The sequence below is a fragment of the Nuphar pumila genome, chromosome 4 (assembly GCF_984573655.1).
Source record: "Nuphar pumila chromosome 4, dmNupPumi1.hap1.1, whole genome shotgun sequence".
In the NCBI taxonomy this organism is placed as follows: domain Eukaryota; kingdom Viridiplantae; phylum Streptophyta; class Magnoliopsida; order Nymphaeales; family Nymphaeaceae; genus Nuphar; species Nuphar pumila.
The window spans coordinates 116,464,675-116,475,491 of NC_143252.1; the positions used below are offsets into that span (position 1 = coordinate 116,464,675).

At 42.4% G+C, this 10,817-nt stretch overlaps 1 protein-coding gene across 1 annotated transcript; it reads right to left on the reverse strand.

The window, feature by feature from the left end:
- Nucleotides 1-773: 773 nt before the first annotated feature.
- On the reverse strand, nucleotides 774-3,520 carry LOC149840744 (cytochrome P450 71AP13-like). Its single transcript, XM_090004540.1, has 2 exons — nucleotides 3,136-3,520; nucleotides 774-1,570 (listed from the first exon to the last, which is right to left on the reverse strand). Exons 1-2 carry the CDS (start codon nucleotides 3,157-3,159, stop codon nucleotides 950-952), a joined length of 645 nt encoding a protein of 214 aa, XP_089860666.1. The 5' UTR covers nucleotides 3,160-3,520; the 3' UTR covers nucleotides 774-949.
- Between the last annotated feature and the right edge of the window lie 7,297 nt (nucleotides 3,521-10,817).

Here is a 10,817-nt window from a genome sequence, read left to right on the forward strand (position 1 = left end):
TGGTACCATGTCGGAGATACTTCATTGTTTTTTTGGTCGCCTCTTTAAAAAAAATTTATTTTCCTCAAAAAAAAATCAATAGTTGGTCTAAATCATTAATTCAGTATCAAAAATACTTAGTCGATTGAATAACCAAATGGACTGTATGAAGTCCAAGACAAAGTGCTAATAAATCTTCATCATGCAAATGATATGTGAATATAATGAATAGATAATATGCAATATGATCTGATCTCCCTTCCAATTTAAAGGCTGAGAGACTGTCATGTCATGCCACAAATGCTCAACTTTGAGTTCCATAGACAACCCTTGGCCTTTCCCACTCTGCTATAGTTTTTCACCCCAAACCCCTAAACTCCCTCACCTAACCCTAAACTGACCCTCTTTGCATCCTTTTGTATAGTTACCAAATCATGTTTCAAGTTTTAATTTGTCATTCCAACACAAACCATTACATATTTTTCAACCAGGGAAAAATGGATCTAGAATAAGTTCCTGAGCTTATTTTAAGACCTATCTATTTGTTTTTTTAAATAACTAGAGAAAAATGGCCTCACTCACCAAGTTCCTTAGGGTAAAGCCCCCCAAGTCCCTCTTTCCCCTAGAAGTACATAACCTTACAGCAAAGAATGCACACCCATGGGTTTCAAACTTGTGATATCCCATCAACTTGGTGACATTCATGAGCCGCTTTTACTAGATAAGTGGAGCTCTCATGTGAAGACCTATTTATTTGATAATGTGAAAAAGGAATAGAAGAAAAAAAACAGAGAGAGAAAGGGCAACTGTACTTTGAGTTAAATCACAATAGCACCACAACCTTATTCCATATATTTAGATTTAGATTTTGCTACCCCATGCCCACACAGTTTTTCAGAGCTCCTCTTTTCACAAGAAAGCTTAGATCCAGAAAAGTACTAGAAAACAAGGATCAAAAGATTGACGGCAGCTAGAGGACACCTGCAAATGGTTTTGCAACAGCTATCAGATCAAATTTTCTTTGCATTGTGACGCCGAAGACTTCAGCATTATTCACATCCTCTGCTTTCATCCCTGTGGGGAGTTCCCAGTCAAATTCATGAAGAAGCTGTGCCAAGACTAGTTCCACAATAGTTATGCTGAATGTTATTCCTGGGCATCCCCTTCTTCCTGCTCCAAATGGAATGAGATCAAAATCCTTGCCTTTGTAATCGATGGAACTGCCCATAAATCTTTCGGGCCGGAACTCGTCTGGTGACTCCCACCGCTCCGGATCCCTTCCAATTGCCCATACATTGACAAAGATCCTGCTTTTTACTGGGATATCATAGCCTTCAATCACAACATCTTCCTTTGCCTCTCGAGGTACCGACATAGGGGCTGGCGGGTGCAACCTCAGGATTTCCTTGATTACTGCCTTAAGATAATGCAGATGGTCTAAATCACTCTCCTGAACTTTTCTCCTTCCTCCACCTACAACACTTCTTACTTCATCTTGTGCCTTCTTCATCAATCTTGGATTCATAATGAGCTCTGTCATTCCCCAATCCAAAGTTATGAAGGTTGTATCAGTTCCAGCTGTAAACATGTCCTGCATACCATGAGAAGCCCGTCAAGTGATTCCGACACACATGGGGGATTCAAGCCCGACGTGCTTATATACGTGATGCTCATTCCGACCCCCGAACATGCACCTGCGTGTTTGAGGGGGAGTATATAACCTGCTTCTGTGGGACACTGAGGTGTGCAATGGATGAAAGATTTGTAAATCTTTTAGTGGTAACTGTTTTTTTTTTCATTTATTGCATGGACAACTGCACCCAAAATCAGAGACCTGGTCGAGATAGCGTTTTTCCTGTCATACCTAAAGTCACCACCTTGGGGTGCCTCCCTTGACCCAAGCCAGCTTCCAGCTTTGTACTGCTGAAGAAGGCGCCCACACGTGGTATCGAACTTGGGGGTAAGGGAAAGATTCTTATCCACATGCTGGAGGGCCACGTGGCAACCCCTTGGGTCTAAATCTTCTATAAGAATTAAGGGTTCTTTACAAATTGGCCCCTGCCTTATAGCCGATTTGGAAAATGGTTTCTGCCTAATGTCATTTTGCAAAATAGTCCCTGCCTCTTCATTAACTCTTGCAAATCAGTCCTCGAGGTTAACAGCTGTTAGATTTCCTGACAGTAAAGACAAATTGATACCAATTTGCAAAATGCTAATGAGGTAAGGACTAATTTGCAAAATGTTAATATTCTAACAACTATTTGATGATGGTCATTTTGGTGACCAGTTAACCATGGTCAAAGTTTCACGGTGGTAAATTAACAGCTGTTGACAGAAGGACAAATTTGTAATAAGGGTGAAAGAGGCAAGGACTGATTTGCCAAACAGAGACTATTTTGCAAATCGGATATAAGGTGGTGACCCATTTGAAAAAAAAAACATTGAATTAAAAACAAAAGTTTAACCGAGAAAATAAAAAAATGGAAATGTCGAAGAGTACGAACTCAAAATATCATCCATTGACGTCTTACAATAGGTAATAATCATTTTATTCGTGGGTATAAAATAAGTAATCAGCAGGTCCTGTACAATCTTATCTCTTAAACAGCTTCAAAGGGCAATGTTTCGAATGTTTTCTTAATTTCTATAGTTAGTGGAAAAGTTTATACCAGATTAGGCATTTTGCAGTGCCTAAATGTGTTGATATATTGATCAAAATCAATTGCTCATATTTCACTAAAACTTCATGAAATAAAAAATCAGATTTTCTCATTAAAGTGATTCAATCCAAAGCATGTTCTCTTATTAAATATAAGCAATCATAAAGTGTATAGCTGTTTAGGAACTCCTAATATATAAATATAAATAAAAATAAATAAATTTATATTATATGTAGCAGCGCTGCTGACAGCTCCCATCTTGGCATTTTTTTTGAGATGGGTGTGGTATCCATCTCAAAAAATATTGAGATGGGTGGCTGGCAGCAGCACGTGCATCATTCAGTGCGCTGCATAAAAATTCCGTCTCTCTCTCTAATATATATATCTATATATATATATATATATATATATATATATAAACTAGAATATGTAAACCAGTATAATATGTAAAATGGTTGAACCAACAGGAACCGTGCATGCGCAATCCTTAACTCACCCAACTTTTCTCTCTCACACACATGCACACGAGGACTACCACTCACCCACACCAAAGGACTACCACTACGGTAGGAGGTCATCCGGCGGGGCGAAGGCTGCGTGACCCCATCTGGCTGGGGCTGGGTGAAACACAAGAGGGAGCAGAGGCGGTGGGGAGGCTGTCCGGCAGTGGTGGAGGCTGGGAATGGCGGTGGGAAGGCCGGGGAAGGAGTGGCAGATGTGGCTGGGACTGGGTGAACGCAGAAACGAGAGGGAGCAAGGGGTGGTGGAGAGGCTTTCCGGCGGTGGTGGATGCTGGAGATGGCGGTGGGGAGGCCGGGGATGGTGGTGGTGGAAGCTGGAGAAGGGATGGTAGATCTGGCTGGGGGTGGGTGAAACACAGAAACGAGAGGGAGCATGGGGCGATCGGGAGGCTGTCCAGCGGTGGTTGAGGCTGGGGACGGTGGTGGAAAGGAGAAAGGGAAGGGAAAACTAGAGATTATACAAGAACCGTCCGTGTGGGTTCACATATTTGATGAGTTTACTTATATTCTAGTTTTCCTATATATATTGCAGTAACAGGGAAGGATAAAGATAACCTGTTTTATTCCGCATATTTTGAACAGAATATTAGATTACTAATGAAATGAAATGGGCAATCAAACATTAGCCTATCAATATTAGTACACTATAATTGTTAAGTTCAACTGTCTGCGCACGTGATCTACAGTTATAGACTTATAGTTTAATAGTGGGAAAGCAGAAAGCTATTTACTCAGTAACTTCATTTAAATATTTAAGCCTAAAAGCAAAAAAAAAAAAAAAAGGTCAGACAGACAGTAAGCACATAAATACAAATGTGATTACATAATGTATTGTCATACATCAGAAGGAATCAAAAAGACCCATCCCCTTTACATGTTGGGAATACAATCCCGGTGCTAGCCCTTTAGTAAGGGGATCCGCAATCATTTCCTTCGTCCCAATTGTATCAATACATACCAGATGATTCTCAGTCCTTTCTTTAACAACAAAATATTTTAACTCCATGTGTCGACACGATGTTGAGCTCTTGTTATTTGAAAAGGACACGACTGCTTCATTATCACAAAAGATCTTTAGTGGTCTCTCAATAGAATCCACTATACCAAGACCCATAATAAAGTTCCTTATCCAAATGGCATGTGACGAAGTCTCGTATAGAGCAATAAATTCTGCCTCCATGGTATGAGCAGCAGTGGTAGACTGCTTTCCGCTTCTCCATGAGACAACACCACCCGCTAGAAGGAAAATGTATCCAGTAGTGGATTTTCTACTGTCAATACACCCTCATAAGTCCGCATCAGAGTATCCAACGACCTTTAGGTGGTCAACTTTCCTGTAGGTCAACATATAGTCTTTCGTTCCTTGTAAATAGCGCATGACCTTCTTCGCTGCCTTCCAGTGCGCAATGCCTGGATTTGACTGATATCTACCAAGCATTCCCACAGCAAATGCTATATCAGGTCGAGTGCAGGTCTGCGCGTACTGTAAACTCCCAACTGCAGAAGCATATGGGACAACATCCATCTGAGTCTTCGCAATATCATCCTGAGGACAGTCCTTCAAGCTCAATTTATCCCCTTTCACTATAGGTGCCGAACTAGGAGAACAATTCTCCATCCCATATCTTTTAAGAACCTTAAGGATATAGGATTTCTGAGATAGGCCAAGGACACCTTTAGTTCTGTTACGACGGATCTCGATTCCAAGGACATAAGTGGCCTCACCCATGTCTTTCATATCGAAATGAGAGGAAAGAAAATCTTTTGTTTCATGTAAAAGACTCAAATCATCAGTTGCAAGAAGAATATCGTCAACATATAAAACCAAAATTATGAACTTACTCTCACTAGTCTTAATGTAAATACACTGATCAACAATGTTTTCAGTGAATCCAAAGTTCATTATTACCTGATTGAACTTCTTATACCACTGGCGGGAGGCCTGTTTAAGTCCATAAATTGACTTATTCAATTTGCAAACTAAGTTATTTGAGTCATCTATACTGAAACCAGGAGGTTGTTGCATGTATACCTCCTCATCCAGATTTCCATTCAGGAAGGCAGTTTTCACATCCATCTGATGCAGCTCTAAATCAAAATGAGCTACGAGGGCCATGATTATTCTTAATGAATCTTTAGTTGAGACAGGAGAAAAAGTCTCATTATAATCAATGCCCTCTATCTGTGTGAAACCTTTTGCAACAAGCCTAGCCTTGTACCTCTCCACATGACCTTTAGAGTCTGTTTTGGTTTTGTAAACCCATTTACAACCAACAGGTCTAACTCCATCAGGTCGAGGTACAAGATCCCACACTTGGTTTTTTGCCATAGAGTCAAGCTCTTCTTTCATGGCATTAATCCAATGTGTTGATCTTTTGCTTTCAATGGCTTCTGCAAATGTGAAGGGATCTTTATTAATGTCTATGAAATCATTTGACTCTTGTAAATACACCACATAGTCCGGATGGATAGCAGATTTCCTAATTCTGGTGGACCTCCATACAGGTGCTACAGGTGGGTCAAAATGAACCTCTGTATCCTGTTGTTGTTGTATATCCTCATCAACAACCGAATCTAGTTGGGATTGATGTTCATTGACTGGACTTTCTCTTACATTACTCGAAGGAACAATGATAGAGAAAGTCGGGTCATTATCCTTAGCAGGTGAGAAACCTGAATCCTGCATTTCCTCAAAATTAATATTTTGAGATGCATCTATCCCAACAGAACCATTTTCAAGAAATTTTGCTTTATCTGTTTCCACTATCTGTGGTGTATGAGATGGACAATAAAACCTAAAGCCTTTCGATCTTTCTGGATAACCAATGAAGAAACCACTAGTTGTCCTAGGATCAAAAGCTTTTATATGTGGGTTATACAATTTAGCTTCTGCTGGACATCCCCATATGTGCATATATGACAAAGAAGGTTTTCTACCTGTCCATAACTCGTAAGGAGTCTTTTGAACAGCCTTCGTAGGAACCTTATTTAGAATATGCACTGCAGTCCTAAGAGCTTCACCCCACAAGGTTAAAGGAAGGTTTGAGTGATTCAACATCGCTCGAACCATTTCTTTAAGCGTACGGTTTCTTCTCTCAGCTACACCATTCTGATAAGCACTACCAGGCATGGTATACTGAGGTACAATGCCTTCCTCTTTTAGAAACCGCGCTAATGGACCTTCCTTTTGTCCCATCTCAGTGAAACGACCATAATATTCGCCACCTCTATCTGACTTGACAACCTTAATAACTTCACCGGTTTGTTTCTCTACTTCTTTCTTGAAGTCCTTAAAAATCTGAAAGACTTCTGATTTTTCAGATAATAAGTAGAGATACATATACCGTGAGTAATCGTCTATAAAGGTGACAAAATATTTTTCACCCGTATAACACGGTGAAAAAGGGCCGCAGACATCCGTATGCACTATTTCTAACTTTCCATTGCTGCGTTTGGCATCTTTCTTGTATGTGTTAGACTGCTTAGCCTTTATGCAGTCAACACATGGCTCTATATTCGTAAAATTAAGGGATCCAAGGATTCCCTCTTTCACGAGTCTTTGGACTCTCTCTTTTGAGATATGTCCTAACCTCTGATGCCAAAGCAAATAGGATTGATCATCCTTTAGACCACGTTTATTGCCAATCATTGTGTTCTCAATGGAGTGAGATTCCTGAATTTGGAGTTTGGTTCTTAATCGATACAAACCATCACACATATATGCAGAACCTATATTCATTGAATTTTTCATAATAATAAGTTCAGATTTTTCAAATTTAAATACAAAATCAAACTTATCAAGTTTTGAAATTGAAATTAGGCTCCGACTATAAGATGGAACATAAAATGTATCGACCAAATCCAACATGAATCCCGACTCCAACACAATTCTGCAGGTCCCAACGCTTTTGACATGCGAACGCATCTTATTTCCTGAGAAGATGCTTCTTTCATGCTCCGTTGGTTCCCTTTTGTTCAGAAATGCCTGCAAAGAGTTGGCAATGTGCACCGTGGCACCAGAATCAATCCACCAACTATGCAATGGAACATGAATTAGATTGCACTCATGAGAAACGAATGACTTATTACCTTTATTTTCGAGCCACTTCTTGAACTTCAAGCAGTCCACCTTCTTATGCCCTTTCTTTTTGCAGAAGAAACACTTTATAGAAGGGCCGTCGAACTGAGATTTGGCTTTCGCCTGAGAGTTTGAACTCTCCCCAGTGGCTCTCTTCTGATTCTTCTTTTTGAAGGAGCTTTTCTTTGGCCTCGACCTCTGTTTATCCTTATGAGAGGCCATATGTGCACTTGGCACCCTCTTACCCTTCAATCTCTCCTCTTCCTCAACACACTTACTCAAGAGGTCATTAAAAGACCACTCATCATTATGTGTGTTGTAGGAGATTTTAAAGGGTCCATACTCAGTAGGTAACGAGGTTAAGATCAGATGGACTAAAAACGAGTCAGAGATGGCGAACTTCATGTCATTCAGTTGAGTTGCAATATTCCTCATTTCCAAAATGTGCTGTCGGATGTGACTATCATCAGCATATTTCATATACACTAATTTGGACATGAGGGTACTGGCCCTTGCCTTATTAGAAGTGACAAACTGAGCCTCAATGGCTCCCAGAAATTTCTTCACAGTTCTACATTGAAGAATTACGCCTCGAATGTTCTTAGCCACCCGAGATTGCAAAAGCAACAGGCTAAGTCTGTTCGAGCGCTCCCACTTCTCAGAGGCAGCCTTCTGATCGGTTGTACTCTGCTCTGTAAGAGTGGGAGGTTCATCAATTCTAAGGGCCAGATCTAAATCCATATAGCCCAAAGTGAATAACACAATTTCTTTCCAATCAGAAAAATTTGATCCGTCTAAGATAGGGATACTACTAGAACCGTCGATATAGAAGGAACCTGATAAAATGAACGAAAAACGGAAAGATGTTACTATTATTGCTCAAACGAGACTAGTGTTGAAAAGGTAAAAGTGAGACCCTTTATTTTCACCTTTTCTGAGACAAGCATAGTTGAGCCATTATCGTTTCACTTTGGTGAAAACGATAATACTCATGATTGCTCTGTCTCTTCAATTCCCAAGGAATTGACTTCAGTTGGTGAAACTAGTAGATCATGAATCCAGAGGCAATTCAGCATTGTACCTTTGGGTACGAACATGCTTCATGGGCTGAAATTCATATCTACTATCACACCCTGTGTAAATTTGGAACACAACGACCTACCTTTGGGTAGAATCGATGTTTCATAAATTCACACACAATCATAATTATGAATCTTAATACGGTTCAAAGAATCCTCAATTAACACGACTCAGATCACTTTGGTGATTGATGAATCGGTTAATCAAAATCTTTTACCGAAAAACTTATTCGTATTATAGAGCACACCCATGCACACATTTTAATGCATGTATATTCATGACCTAATATCAGTTTATACTACAACAAAAATGCATAAACTAATTGTCATAAATTTAGTCATAATTCATGCTTAAAATCATCATGCATAACTTAACCAACGCTAAATACATGAATTAACATGCATAAGTCATGCATTATTCAAAATAAATACTTTATAAGGCATGAAAAATAACAAAAGCATGCTCATATGGGTAAAACCCAGGGTCCTCATGTAAGAACCGGTCTTAAAACACTCTGAACCGGTTTGAAACCGCCCCGAACCGGTCATCTAAGGGTATGAACCGGTTTTGAACCTTATAAACTAATACTTAATATGAACAAAAGTTCATAAAACCCTATAACCGTATGCCAAAATCCCTGTATTTCTTTATATTTATGAAAACAGAGTCTCAGCGTCCCGAAACCGGTGAAAAACTGGAAAGAATCGGTCAAAAATAGCTCTGAACCGGTTCCGGAAGGGGTCGGATCAGGTTCCTGATCCGATTCAGTCTCAATAGTGTTTGGATCCTGCATTGCATGGATCCGATCCGGTTTAAATGGGATCTGGGTCTGACCCGATCCATACTTAATATGGATCGGACCCGGCCCGAACCAAAACCCGGGTTAGACCCGGTCCGAAACAGTCCCGGGTCGGACCCGGTCCAAAACAGATACCGGGTTCGACCCGGTCCAAATGGATACCGGGTTCGACCCGGTCCAACATGGACCCGGGTACGACCCGGTTCAGACCGGATACCGGGTTCAACCCGGTCCAACATGGACCCGGGTTCGACCCGGTTCAAACCGAATACCGGGTTCGACCCGGTCCAACATGGACCCGGGTATGACCCGGTCCTATAACGGACCCCGGGTTCGACCCGGATAAAACCGGATCCGGGTCCGACCCGGTCCTTAATGGTTCCGGATCAGACCCGATCAAAAATGGGTCTGAATCGGACCCGATCCTTTCCGGATTAGACCCAGACCCGGTACCTTTATGGGTCCGGGTCATATCCAAAAGAAAAGAGCAGACTCGATCCATCCAAAAGGGTTTGGATCGGGTCTGTCCACGGGTCAGCTCGCCGGACCCGATCCGGTCTTATTTTTAAAAACCTAAAACAGAAACCCGATGGTTTCTGTTTCGGTTTTAGGGAAAAAACCGAAAAAAGGTTTTCGGTTTCCCCCTTTTACCGATTTCACGGCGACCGGCGCCTGATGGCCGGCGACCTGCGTCACCCCACGGTGACGCCGGTCCGGCGTCAACCTCCCTGTCAGACAACGTCGCCCCACGGCAACGATCCACGGCGTTGCCGTCCGATGGAAGAAATGCATGGCAGCGCCTGCCAGTCCGGCGGCAGCCCCGGCGACATCAGCAAGGATGCCGCCGGCCAGTGGCTGCCCCTCCATGGCGAATCGCCCCACGACGATCAACCCAGCCCGATGGCTGAAGGAGCAGGGCAGATCAAAAAATGGGGTTTTAAACCCCTTTTCGCCATCGGCCGACGACATCTTCCGGCGAAAGCACACCGGCGACTGACGGCGCCCTACGTCGACGTCCTATTTGTTGGCACCGGCTGGAATCTTTGGCAGACGCCCCGGCGACGGCAACCCCAAGCAGTGAAATGGGGGTTTTGATGCCCCTGACGTCGGCCATCCGGCGTTCAACCACGGCAACATCTCCTGCACAAGCCGACCACCCTGCAACCCAACGGTGCAGGGGTTTTCTACCGGCGACGGCAAAACCGGCCTGCAGCCCAACGGCCACAGGTAAATTTTTTTTTTTTTTAAGGTTTGCCAGAACAGGGGAAAAAAAAATGTTGCCTTTTGTCCGGTGACATTTGCCGGTGATGACTGTCGCCTCACAGCGATAGTCTTCGGCTAATCGGTGGTTGTCGCCCCAAGGCGACTCCACCGATACCAAAAATGCCGTTACAACCTACACAGCCATGCGCAGCGGGAATGCATGGCAGTGGGCCCATAACCCAATGTTGGCGATCACCCTGTGTAAAAACAAATAGACAGGGAGCGTACCTGGATTCGCCATTGTTAGTGTAGGCAGTTTGGCGTTCTCCTCAGCCGGTCGACGCCCACAATGAGCCCAGGCCTAATGTCGACGGTGAGCAGGACCCGTTCCACTGAGCCTGAATGCAGAACTATATTTTGGTATGGAAAAGTTACGAAATCTCATCATTTTCGTAACCCCAAAACCACTTTATATAATGGAGAATTGGGCAGTTACG

What these genes read in the sequence shown, in the direction of transcription:
- LOC149840744 (XM_090004540.1), bottom strand. Translation starts at nt 3,159, where the DNA reads ATGTGTGTGAGAGAGAAAAGTTGG. An exon ending in GTGTGAGAGAGAAAAGTTGG is followed by an intron (nt 1,571 to 3,135) that starts GTGAGTTAAGGA and finishes CATGGTATGCAG; the next exon opens with GACATGTTTACAGCTGGAAC.